General features: G+C 34.5%; 1 protein-coding gene across 1 annotated transcript in view; it reads right to left on the bottom strand.

Moving 5' to 3' along the window:
- The window catches only part of LOC123552315 (neurogenic locus Notch protein-like), a 97,668-nt gene that overhangs the window by 51,712 nt on the left and 32,000 nt on the right, over nt 1-13,956 (bottom strand). The window contains exons 22-32 of the mRNA XM_053542308.1: nt 13,030-13,143; nt 12,593-12,706; nt 11,934-12,047; nt 11,234-11,347; nt 10,539-10,676; nt 10,023-10,199; nt 9,509-9,685; nt 7,965-8,141; nt 3,469-3,648; nt 2,886-3,059; nt 1,314-1,487 (exon numbers count right to left, since the gene is read on the bottom strand). Of these exons, the coding sequence (XP_053398283.1) occupies nt 1,314-1,487; nt 2,886-3,059; nt 3,469-3,648; nt 7,965-8,141; nt 9,509-9,685; nt 10,023-10,199; nt 10,539-10,676; nt 11,234-11,347; nt 11,934-12,047; nt 12,593-12,706; nt 13,030-13,143 (1,653 nt within the window). The remainder of the gene's footprint in view (nt 1-1,313; nt 1,488-2,885; nt 3,060-3,468; nt 3,649-7,964; nt 8,142-9,508; nt 9,686-10,022; nt 10,200-10,538; nt 10,677-11,233; nt 11,348-11,933; nt 12,048-12,592; nt 12,707-13,029; nt 13,144-13,956) is intronic.

Raw genomic sequence — 13,956 nt, 5'->3', positions numbered from 1 at the left:
TTTAACCTTTATATATTTCCTTTAGGGGCCTCCGTGGCCGAAAAGTTTACGTCGCTGACTTCTAATCACTCGCTCCTCACTGATGTGGGTTGGAGCCTTACTCGGGGCGTTTAATTCTTCATATGAGGAAGCCATCCAGCTGGCCTGCGGAAGGTCGGTGGTTCGACCCAGGTGCCCGCTCGTGATGAAATAATGCACGAAGAGGGACCTGGAGTATTCCTCCACCATCAAAGCTGGAACGTCGCCATATTACCTATAATTGTGTCTGTGCGACGTTAAACCCAACAAAAAGTGCTTAAACCAGCTGCATTTAATTGATGCCATGTATGACTGAAACTGCTTAAAGCCTATGTTTTATTATTAGTTTAATAATGTTTCGTGCAATTTGTTTAAGTTTGCCATCCCATAGAAATTTAGTCAGTGGTTCTGTTATCAAACTAATTAAATTATCCGGTTGATTATCAAGGACAGCATGTGGAAACATTATTTTTGAAATTACAAATGTTTTGATTATTTAGTTTGGCATTTAATGTCAGATTTGTTTAATGTCATGATCATTTCATTACTGTTCGTATAATGATACAGTTCGATTCCTATTAGCAAACCATTAGAAAATAGTGAACCTAATGTGCATACCTGATCAAATGTCCACTACAGTTTGTTCATTTTACAAGATATCTTCTCCTCATTTCGTAGTGATCCAACCTAGAGTCGTGCAGATTTATATTTCCTAGCATTTGGCTTAAGGCCTGAAGCTTTTCTAAAATAGTATAAGATAGCTGAAAGGTTTTTTTCCTATTTTCTTGGTTCCGTTAGTATACCCTAATGACTCATTTGCGGAAAGTGATACTTTAAATTCAGTTCCATTAATTACTACGCCTGATGTATCATAAAGCTTTTTAACTGCTACTGAAGAACCTCTATTTTGAGTATGAATAGGTAGGAAGATAAAGTAGTTTCATGTTGAATGACATATAGTTCAATAGCACAAACTATGGAAAGGTAATTCATGTAAGGTATCATGTAATTATGTTGATTTGTAAGACATTTGTTTGTCCTTTCAAAACCACGAAAGAAAAATACTGTGGACCGAAAAAAAATTCGGCGATGTTTTAGTTGCTTTTCTTTCGGATAGAGGTGAAAGTGCCTTTTCCAGGTCGTTAGTCGGAATTAAATCGACATCTGATTTGAAGTTTAAGGTAACGGCTTTGTTTGAAGAAGTATACAGGCACTATTTAGAAATTTATAATATTACAATAAAGCAGATATAATGATGCAAATATCTGACATGCTTAATATTTTAAAAGTATCACCTATCAAGTCACAAGTTGAATTTTCCCACCTTCCTGCTTCCAAACACTGTATTGTACCCATAGACGCATTATAACCAGTTTCACAAATAACAGCTGCGTAGGCTCCATAAGTTGTATTTCCCTCCTCAAACAGTACTGCAGTTCCTTGTGGGACATCAGGTACATTTTTACAGTCTGCAATAAAAGTAGTTTATAATAGTCTGGAGCGCAAGTCCAATTTACATTGTAAGTGATCACAGTGAGTAATGCAAACTTTAATAAGCTGCAAAAGGAACCGACTAAGGTCAGCTCCTTCATGAAATAACAAGAGCACCGCAATGTGGAGCAATATACGTCCAAAGGTATGACATTTGACTCCTAAGTTTGACCTTGACCTTGAAGCTAGTCATTCGAATGCGCTCTGCACGTCGTCTCGATGTGGCGAACATTTGTGCCAAGTTTCTTTAAAATCTTTCAAGCAGTTCAAGAGCTACAGAGCGGACACGAAACAAACTCATATGACCTATGACCCCCAAGTGTGACCTTGACCTTGAAGCGAGCCATCCAAATGCGCTCTGCACGTTGTCTTGATGTGGCGAACATTTTGGTCAATTTTCTTTGAAATCATTTAAGAGGTTCAAGAGTTACAGAGCGCACAAAAATATTGCTAACAGACGGACAGCCAGACGGACGGACGGACGGACACCGGCGTCATAACATAATACGTCCCTTCGGGCGTATAAAAAAGATCCATTATTAGTTTGTAATTGTTTTTGTATTAAGCCCACATATAGGTAACAATTCCCTTACAAAATGTGGAGCTGCATAGGAAAAGATCAAATTTCTTTACTTTATTTATTTGTTTTATCTTATTGGGGAAGCAAATACCTTTAATGAGTTACTATTTTATGTGACTCAGGTATGAGCAATATATTTATACAATAACAGTATTACTTACAAAAATAAATTCCACTATTGTACTGTATTGAAAGACCGAATAAGTGTTCTACAAAGTTGTGACTATACAGAACTATAATACCAGACCAGTTGTGTTAAATGTCGGTACTTGACCCGTAATGACACTCGGCAATAACTGACGTTAAGCAGTTCAGCATTTTCGGACGTTAATGTAGCGGTAGGAGCACACGATGTTTCGTAAAACCGGATGTCAAAAAAGAATAGCCCGTGCTAGGGGGCGTGAGGTATATTGCACATTTCATTAACATGACCTCTCGTGAAGAGACGCAGTCTAACCGGCACTGCTATTATGTTGTTTGGTTGCTTTCCTTTCTTCGAAAAGATATTTTCACTGATATTATCTAATAAAACACATTTTTTTCAATTTCTTATCTGCATAATATTAGTTTTATCTGCTAAAGCATAGAACTTACTTCTCGCTTAACACATTAAAGGCCAATTCAATCTTCAATACCAAAATGCAAATTCACTAGTATTCTATCAAAAATGACGTCAAACATAAGATAAAACAAAATGTAATATTTAAAACAGCTCTTTTATTCTTCATGACTTTAAGATACATAGAAAGTTGCAATATGGTTATGCTAAATAATACAACACATAGATAAAACATACCGACGACAGAGCATTTTGCTACTTCCCATTTCCCTGAAGCTAAACACGTTATGTTTGTTGTATTCGCAATGTAGCCTGTATCACATGTGACTGTCGCTGTTGCCCCAAATGTTGAGTTTGTAGTGTCATAAAGAACACTTTCTCCATTTAATATGGCTGTTAGAGGCTCACAATCTGAAAGAATTATTAAGATGGATTTCACGATGATTCGACATTAAAAGGTTATATATCACCGTAAATCTGAAGGAAAAGCACTTGATTACAGATAACAGTCATATCCCGGCAACACTAATGGTATAGATGGTGTTATTTGGAGTTTGATAAGATATATGTAACACAAAATCTAAGCAATGTATACGTATTTTTCACCATACGAAGGACCATAACTCAGGTCTGACTGAGTGAAATTCCAACTAGAGCAGCGGATGCATAATTTTACATACTATATAACAATGCTCTGATGTTTTATGACTCTAGGTCAAACACTTCGTATATCTATTTTTGTCTTAAAACACAAGCAGTTCTGCAGTATTGCTTTGAACTAGCAACTGCAATTGTATTTACAAAACCCCAAGACATTTACCATTGATCTGACAATATGGATCGCTGCTGCCGCTCCAAGAACCTGATGCTTGACAGATCCTTGACGAGGTTCCAATCAATGTGTAACCAGTATCACATGAGAAGACGGCTTCTGCTAGATATGTTGTGCCGTCCGCGTGATCAACTGCACCATTGGTAGGATCGGAGAGAAAACCACAGTCTAAAACATACATTCATCATCTGTATAACATGATTGTTTAGACTTTTTGCATCTTTTATAAGGAATATACTAACTACAGCTACCACTAAATGTGGTTCAAACTCTACCAAAAGCATTGTTTGAAAAATTTATGATGTTAGTAAATACTGCTCACTGTATCTTTTTGAATACTACCCATTATACCTTTATTCAAGGAAGAGTTATGGTTCATGTGCTTTTTGATTTATTGCATCTTTAATAAATATATAAAAAAGTATTTATCATTTTGGAATTCCTTTCATTGGCTTTAAATCATTGTCTTAAATCACACACTATGTATAAGTTATCGCAGAAAGTTCTTTTTATAACAACAACAAAACAAATGTAATAAATATTCATGACAGTGATATGGTTCTTCTGCTCTTTGTTTCAGTTCATTATGATCTTTCATTGTGTAAAGTCAAATTAAAGTCCCTTTAGTGGAAGTTATTACCTTGAAATTATTGACAAGAAATACAAAAGGGCCAAGATGGTCCTTTATCGTTCACCTGAGGGATATTTGTAACAGTGGAAGTATATCATATGACATACATATAAATAAACCGACTGGGAAGTGCCTTTGTACTGCAATGTTTACTATTTGCAGAGTGTATATATGTGTGTGTGTGAGGGGTGGGGGGGGGGGGAGAGATTAAATATGAAGGCAGTGGTGTCGAGTTAAAATTATCTTCTACTTTCCACATTTGGTGTTTATGTTGTTCATTAGAACTGTGTGATAAATTTTGGCAAGATGAAAAGATGTCGCAGTTTGAATTTTAAGTCTTTTTGTGGGCTGTATAGCACAGTCATAATAAGAATTAAAGCTTTCAGTGCCAATTTCAAAGATCTTCTTATGTATTGCGGTCATTGCTAATGTCAAAGACCTATTTGAATTGTCAAAGGTTCTTTTAATTTACCATATTATGGTTAAATACAGTAAATTTCAGGAATATTTGAAAATGCATGTGTATTAGCTAGTTTTAATATAGCATACTGGTTTCCAAGTCTATAATATTTGTTAAGAATTACACTTGTTGGAGTATAGACGTGCACATGCATTTTTCAATTAGGGAAACAAAGAACTGAAACAAATGAATGCCATTTGTAATTTTATATAAAATGTGTACAACACAAGAGATATTTCAAATAGCTCCAATAGCTGCTGTCAAAACATAAACTGGGGATAATTTGGGAAAAATGCTTGACAGAGTTATTGGTCTTGTAATGACACTGTCTATTTACGCCGAAGACCATGTGTGAAGTTTCAACCCCATACCTGCTATACTATTGGAGATATAAACTTGCAACCAAAAATTTCTTAAGTTAAAAAAGGGGTATCAATCTGTCAAAAATGAAAAAAATATTTATGAGGATTGACGTCCTTGTTGTAGGTGTTGATAGTAATGAAGTATTCCAAGTTTCAAGTAAATACCTTTGATAGTATCCAAAATATTGGACTTTAAATACAATTAAACCAAAATGTTTAATTTATTTATTTTGTTTGGTTTAACGTCGCACCGACACAATTATAGGTCATATGGCGACTTTCCAGCTTTGATGGTGGAGGAAGACCCCTGGTGCCCCTCCGTGCACTATTTCATCACGAGCGGGCACCTGGGTAGAACCACCGACCTTCCGTAAGCCAGCTGGATGGCTTCCTCACATGAAGACTTCAACGCCCAGAGTGAGGCTCGAACCCAGTTCAGCGACGTCAGCGAAGTCAGCGACCTTAACCACTCGGCAACGGAGGCCCCTTCAAAAATGTTAAGTTAAAAAGGGGCATTAAACAGTCAAATATCGAAACAGAGTTATGGGGATTGTTTTCCCTGGTGTAGCTGTTGATAGTAAAATATATTTTAAGTTTCAACTTAATATCTTCGATAGTATTCAAGATATTATGCGTTATAAAAATAACTTTATTCAAATTTTCTTAGTTAAAAAGGGAGATAAATCTGTCAAAAATCAAAATAGAGAAAATAGAGATATGAGGATTGTTTCCCCTGGTGTAGATGGTGATAGTGAAGAAATATTTTTCAGTTGCAAGTCTATATTGTTGTTAGTATTCAAAATATTGGACTTTATAAAAAAAAACCTTGGTCGAATAGTCAAGCTAAAAATAAGTGTTACAGATTTGGCGTATGTAGCTGTAGAAGTGTGTACCATGGGGCATTTTAAATTGGCAAAAATGCATAGGTGAAAAGACTTTGAAATCAATCACATACACATGATTAGGACTGGTGAAGAAAGAAAAATGCAAAACAATGTGAAATATAGCAATTTTGGTAAATCAAGGGCACATAAATCTGGTCCTATTAAACTGATTTAGCTCTTGGAACTCATTCAAGATGTTTTAATCATACTCATTCTGTGTAAATATTATTTTGATTGATGAAGAAATGAAGTTGCTCGAGTGTAAGCAAGGGAAAAATATAACAATTTCTGTAAAATCAAGGGCTAGTAACTCTAGTCCTAGTTGTCATATTTCACTCATAATCAAACTCATCTGCGATCTTAGGCTCATACACATTCTGTATAAATATGATTTGGATTGCTGAAGGATTGAAGGTGTTATAGTGTAAAAAGGTAAAATATAGGAATTTTTGCAAAATCAATGGCTTATAACTCTGTCCTACTTGTCTGATTTTGTTCAAAACTGAACTCATCAAAGATCTTATAGCAATACATATACTACGTAAATCTGTTTCAGACCGTGGAAGGAATGAAGATGCTATAGTATAAACAACGTAAAATATATCAAATTTTGTCAATCAAGGGCACATAACTCTTGTCCTACACTGCCCGATTTCCCTAATATCTAACTAATCCAAGATCTTGAAGTCATACACATTCTATACAAATATGATTAGGATTGGTGAAGAAATGAAAATGCTAGAGTGTAAACAAAGTGATATATAGGAACTTTTGTTAATCAAGGGCACATAAATCTGGACATACTGATCCGATGTAGCCCATAATCGAATTTATTCGAGGTTTTGTGATCAAAAACATGGGAAATGGTACAAGAAAGACAACTTTATCATTATTCAGGACAGAGGTATGGCTATAGTTACTTCTATTTCTCTTAAAGACATGTTACATTAAATTCCTTTCGACAAATTTAATAGTATTCTTTTAAGTATGAAAATTGTGAAAAATTAAATACAATCAAATAGGGAGTGTATAAAAACACTCTATTTTGAAGTTCAATGAATATCTTCATTGGTTTAAGAGTATTTTTAAAGAAATCAGCAATTTTGCTACACCTGTGCACAAAAGCGATTTGTCAAAATGAAAGGGAGTGTTATGGAACCTGATATATCAATTAACATGCTGATGGTATAGATTTGTGTGAAATTTCAATCAAACGCATAAATAGGTTTCAGAAATATGTAACGAAATTTGGACATATTCAAAGCGAAAAGAGGCGATAATTTTGTCATATGATTCTTTCAACCTGTTGTGCAGTTCAAATGCAGTATCTTCATTTCTTTCAGATATGTTCAAAGAAACTTCAACTGACATTCTGATCTCAAATGCTTATTTGAAATTTAATAAATGCTTGAATAGATTTCAGAAAATAATGTCAATTTTGGGAAATATTCCAAGTGAAAAGAGGAGATAATTTTGTCAAAACAAAAGCTAGAGTTATGGGACCTTGCATGTTTACTTCTCTTATGATATCCTGATTCAAAATGAAAAATATGAATCGGTTTCACAGACGGGACAGGACATGACATGACGGGACAGGCACAGGCAAAGGTATCCAGGCTTTGATGACGGAGACAAAGCCCAAGTGCTCATTATTTAGGCATCGGCTGGTACCTGGGTAGAACCACCGACCTTCCGTACATCAGCTGAATGGTTTTCTCATTTGAATACTTCTGGATTCAAAGCAAAGTTTCGAACATACATGAGCAAGTGATTTGAGGTTAGAGGCCACCCGACTACCTTTGGAATACTTCTTTGGTGGATTAATCGTCAGGTCCACACATTTATAGGAATATGGCAACCTTTATAAGAAGATCACAGGTGCCCCTCCATGCAATATTTCAGGCGCGAACGGGCACCTGGGTAGATTCAGCTGGACGGCTTCCTCGCATTAAAGAAATGTACGCCTCAAGCGAGGTTTCGAACATACAGCGGCGAGATGAAAGTAATTTGAAGTCAACGACCTTAACCACTCGATCCAATGGCTCCTCCTTTAAAATGTTAGATACTTTTATTTACCCTGGATGTGAAATGTTTGGTCGAAAAGGCCATTTGATAATGCAGATAGTTACATCAGACATGTTATATACCTTTTATATTGCAAGTTGGTTTTGAAGCATCCCAATTAGAGTCAGCCTGACATTCCAGACTAGACTGTCCGACAAGATCGTAACCATTGTCGCACTGGAATACAATAACGCTTTCATACGTCGTTCCGTCTGTGAGGTCCACGCCACCGTTCGCTGGTGCAACAGTCGTACCACAGTCTATAATATGGCATACATAAGGACAGGTTACATTGCAATTAGTCGGTATAAAAAGGTCATCGGTCCATATTAAAACAGATACAGTAGGTAAATTGCAATTAAACATATTTTGAGAGAAATGTCTTGGCAAGAAAACATCTCACGGATTCAAACGAGAAACATTTAACTGACTAGGAAAAATAACATAATATCTTGTTATTGTGCTTTTTTAATCATTTAAACACTAAACTTTATTCTAGAAGAAAAACATCTTTCCTACGTAGATAAAGGCTAAAGGACAGAAGAATTTCACATATAAGGAAAGGAAAATATACGTACGTACCTATTCGCTGACACATTATACGTGGTTTTGTCTTCAAGTACCCGAAAAGCTTTAAAACAAACAGCTAAACAGCCTGTGATTATTAGAATGATAGATAATATGCGAAAAGCAACAGTTTTAGTCACCGTGACATATAAGCTTTGATGACCATTATGCATTGTAGTTAATTTGCATTTAAGTAGAATGTACATTAACACATGTCAAACAAAACATACACTGAATATTGCATGAAGTGATACACAGACCTGCTAGAATAATATGATGGACCTAACAGTCTCCTCTTCGCAACGAGGATAACTTTTGATCATATGAGCTAGAAATCAACAGGAATATTGTGTAATATGTAATCATTTTTTGAGGCGAACAAAACATTTATACATACGATTCATTTTAGTGAAATAAACCTTTCACAAAAAAAATCCCCTAAAAAGCAATTATGATTATTGTCTTTACATTTTCTCATATATTAACTTGTGGTATACATCAATTAAAAAGGAGACCAGTAATAAGACTTTACAAGAAAAAAACATCATAATTTTATTACAATTTCAAAGTACGATGATTTTACCCCTGACATAAACGTATCTATAGAATATCTCTCTCCCTCTGTCTTACAAGCTAAGATAATTGGTGTATATGTCAGCCACTATGTACCTATCATAGTGAAACAATAAAGGTATATTTGACTCAAACCTGGATATTGTATACAAGTAGCATAACACAGAATCACGTGCAGACCAATCAAGCTTTCAAAAGGGACACCTTTAATAAGTATATACCAGTTACTTGTCTTGATGTAATAACTATGCATTTTAATAATAATGAAACGGCACAACATTAAGCTAAATGTATAAGCAAAATGCCTGCACCTGTACCATTCCTACTGTATACGCCGAAAACTAAATATGAACTTCTGAATAATCCCATTTTTGAATTTAAACTGAAAAAGTCATATGACAAAAGCACGTGCACATTTAGAATACATTGATGAATGTGCAATGTCGTATACGAAACAACGAGGGTAGATACATAGAAAGATGCATACCGTTTATTTGACAGATAGGGTTAGTTCCTCCCCATACTCCAGTATCCTGACAAGTTCTGGTCGCATCTCCCATAAGAGTGTAACCTGTAATACAGCTGAACTCGGCCAAACCTAGGTACTCTGTGTTGGGTGTGTACTGCAGATTACCGTTCAACGGAGTGGCTAATGTACCGCAGTCTGTAAACAAGAACATGCAAGGGCGTTAATATTTTGATACTTGGGTTTGCACGTTAGAGGTTTTGCTCCTAAAATGGCACAGGGCGTAATGTTATGCGATTTTCATTACACTTTTCTATGTAAAGAACAAAATACATCTTTAAAAGTTTTTACAACTTTAAAAAGTCATGCATAGTTAACTTGTTCAATGATCACAAATTTTTTCTCTTAATATAATTCCTTAAGTAATACAGAATAAAATTGTTAATGCCAATTACTTTCACTTCTAAAACCAAAATAATTCCCGTTCTGTTTTATTTCTTCATTAACTTATTTCCCCGTCTTTCTTATCTCATACCTTTGATGACACATGTCGGCGCGGTTCCGTCCCATGTCGCATCTGCCTGACAGGTGACTGAGGACACTCCAGTCAGTGTGTAGCCGGCATTACAGGAGAAATATGCCTTACTCTCGTATAATGTTCCTTCACCATGGTCCACAGTTCCATCAACAGGTGGAGTTACTGTTCCACAGTCTGCAAAGAAATGTAATATGTCAAGTGAAAATTTACACATGTGAATGCTAAGACATCGACGTTATATAATTTAAAATCTGAAAACGATTTAGTAAGGGCGTGTCATATGTAACATTCTGATTTCCAATTCTACAGTTCCATGTGCAAAACCGACTACAATAAATGTGTAACTTTGTGGTTATTTTTACATCTGGTTCAATGACGTTGATGTTGAATGATTGTTGTGAATAAATATTAGTCTGCAATAGTTTGTTTGTAAATTCGTTAAATTATGTCTGCCATATTAAGGTAAAGTTATCTTTACTAAAGCTATCTTTACTAAAACACTTAATAACTTACCAACACGACTGCAAGTTCCTGTGGCACCAGTGGGATCTTCGTACCCAGTTATACATACACATGTACTACCATCACATTCAGCATTGGCAAGGTCAGCACATACCTCAGCTCGTGTAGAGCAGTCATCACCTAGCTCACCTGTAAATATACATATCATACATGAGTAATTCTGTTTGTTTTGGATTGGCGCCGTTTATCAACATATGTAAAGACGGACAGTTAGACTAACTATTGTTTTTGGATTCTGTAACTTTCGCTATAATTAAATGCCAACATCTCTACGTCAGAGGTCGAGGACTGATGATTTCAGACACAATGTTTGTATCTCAATTATAGTGCAACATGTTTTATCCGTTAAAAACCAGCCAGGCAATTCTTCTAGTACTTTAGTCGTACTTTTAGTGCTGTGTTAAAACAATGTAATTTTCCTTTACATATATTGCTGTTGAATTGTATATAAATCTCTTTTGCATTAGTGGTACACGTTATATCCTTATTCTTTACATTTATGTACACTGAAATACTGCATTTCTTTCAATATTATTTTTCACGGAAACTGAAAATCATATCTATTGGCGGATCGCTTCTATAAATCATTTGCCTTCTTGCAAAATTCTAAAATTCTAACGATAGAACGGAAAGGCAATAGCAAGAAAACGGAATGTTTCATTTCGCGCTGATAAAAGCTAACTTACCTGCTCTGCAAATTAAACCAGTAAATCCATTGGCACATGAGCATTCAAATCCGTTCACTAGATCTGTACATGATCCTCCATTATCACAGGGAGTAGATGCACACTCATTTATATCTGAATAGCATGGAGTAAACGAAGACTATCTGCTGTTTAACGTTTAACTTTTACTAATACAATCTATTGTTTACAAGTTAAAGAAATAAGAATTTTTGAAGCTTCGGCAGGAAAAGCTAACATGTGATGAAAAGAATATTACATTTGTGACTTTCTGATTGAATTTATTAACAGAGTTGAATAGAATTGATAAAATGTTCGACAGAGCCTCGCATTTTATTATTTTATTCAATTTATTTAATAAATTCAATACGAAAAGACAGTCATGTAATATCCTCTATTTACGTACTATTTTGCATTTTCACTAATGAAATCTGTACAAAACATTGTGCAGCGGAAAGATATATGATCAATTAAGTCGTTTTACATACTATTTTGCGAAACAAGTAATGGCGCACATATTAAGTGTTGACGAAGCAAGATACCCACTCTCCATACTATTTTGCTTATCTATATATAGATATTAAGTGTTACAGCCAAAACTTGCTGCAACCTCATTCATTTATATTTGTACTATATTTCGTATAAGAAAGTTTCCCTAGTCATAATAACTATTTGTCAATGAAATAGCTGGCATTTGCCTCACCTGTCTGGCAATACTGGTCTGTGTAACCAGTTACACAAATACAGCTGTACGTGTTGATCTCATCATTACACGTCGCGCCGTTCAAACAGTTGTGAGATGCACATTCATCTTTGTCTAAATGTAAGAGGAAAAACACATTTTCTTAGACATTTTAGCTCACAGTACAAACTTTGCGTATTTTCTACACAGAATATTCATTTTTCCTGAACAAATTGGTTGTCGAAGATGTAAGTGTTGTGAAGAGCAAACGAGAAACAGAAATAAAGCATATCATGTATTTAATGGAGAAAGATATGTTATATACAAAACACGACTCTCAAAAAAGCAATTGAGAAAAAAATAATCAAACTGAAAAACTGACTGAAACAATGAATAAAATCATACTTGAAACTGTCAAACTAACAAATCGTTCATAAGGTAAAATTTTTTAATCAAAATGGATTACACAAAACAATTTGCAGATAACTTGTAAAAACTCGAAATTAACAAAGCAAAATACTCTATAGCAGAAAACATACACAATGAAACAAAAAAACTCAAAATCAACAAAACTTATATAAACTGAAACATGTACAAAACAACTTTTAACATAAATTAACCGAATATAGTACTTTGGTTCTTTATAACCAAAAATTGAACTACAACAGTGTGCAACAAACCATTTCCGCAGTAAGTCCCATCATATCCTGGTACACAGTCACAGGTGTATAAATTGATACCGTCTACACAGGTGGCTCCGTTTTCACAAAGGTTACCATTACATTCATCAATATCTAAGCGAAATGGAAAAAAGTCATTTGCACGTGATATATAGGGTTGTACAGATTTGCTAATTTAGACAAGCTTATGCATTTTATACATGCTTTTAATTTTAAACATAGACCTATCATGCTCGCATCGCAAAGTTTAAAATAAAACAAATACCGCAAAACAAATATAAAATAAAGAAAAGAAATAGGCAAAAACAGACATTATTAAATATAAAATCAAACGAGTAATAAGTCAAAAATCAAAGAAGAACATCATTTATGTTTTCAAAATGAATGGAGACATTACGAGATAAAGCTATACAAAAGTTGGTCTTTATTTAACTTACTATTCTCGCATTCATCCCCATTGTACCCAGGTACACAGGTACAAGTATACTGATTGACTTCATCAGTACATGTGCCGCCGTTTTGGCATGGATCAGAATCACACTCATCAATGTCTGAAAATGATACCGTTTACACACATTATACAGAAATATCAGAATTTATTACTAATTCATCGAAGTATACGCAAAACATTTATCCATGGAACAAATATATAGCATCCAACCAAAGTCAGCAGTAATTAAACCATTTGATCCCATCTATACATATACAAAGGAAGTATTACAATAAAATTCAAACAATGTCTAAATTTATTTCAGCTACACAATAACTGTACACCATTTAGGAGTAAATGTGTAATGCCGTAAATTATGATGAATTTTATGGATACTATGGCACTACAGCACTATGGCTTTACTTATTATGTCCAAATAATAATAAAACACAGTTCCAGATTTTCTTCTTTATTATTCTTCAGTGGAAAACCACACAGTTTATAGTTAATAGTCAACAATTTTCACACGGTTATCCGTAGAATATAACAATTAGAAAAAAAAATTAAGTATTAACAATTCTAATGTTCTAGTGGATAACCACAATGTTTCTACTTGGAAATCCAAATTTATTCTTTTTTTAAAACCCGCTGTCTTGAAAATATATTTGCTCGCAACATATAATAACTGACCAATTAAAATGACCCGTATTGTGACTGTAATCAAGAGTATAAACCAATCAAAATTCAAGAAAGCTATATGGAAATAAAATTACAAATATTTAAAGTATTAACAAGTTTTGATAGCAATCAACGCCTTATCAGTCTGGAAGTCTTTACATTTAAATTATCCAAATGATCACAAAGATCTTTACATTTAGAAGCCTTTAGCATATTCTGGACTAGCAAAATATTAAAGTGCATAAATGTGTCAAAG

The sequence above is a fragment of the Mercenaria mercenaria genome, chromosome 4, assembly GCF_021730395.1.
Source record: "Mercenaria mercenaria strain notata chromosome 4, MADL_Memer_1, whole genome shotgun sequence".
Classification (NCBI taxonomy): domain Eukaryota; kingdom Metazoa; phylum Mollusca; class Bivalvia; order Venerida; family Veneridae; genus Mercenaria; species Mercenaria mercenaria.
Note: the sequence above shows the minus strand (reverse complement) of the source record. Positions and strands in the feature narration are given on the sequence as shown.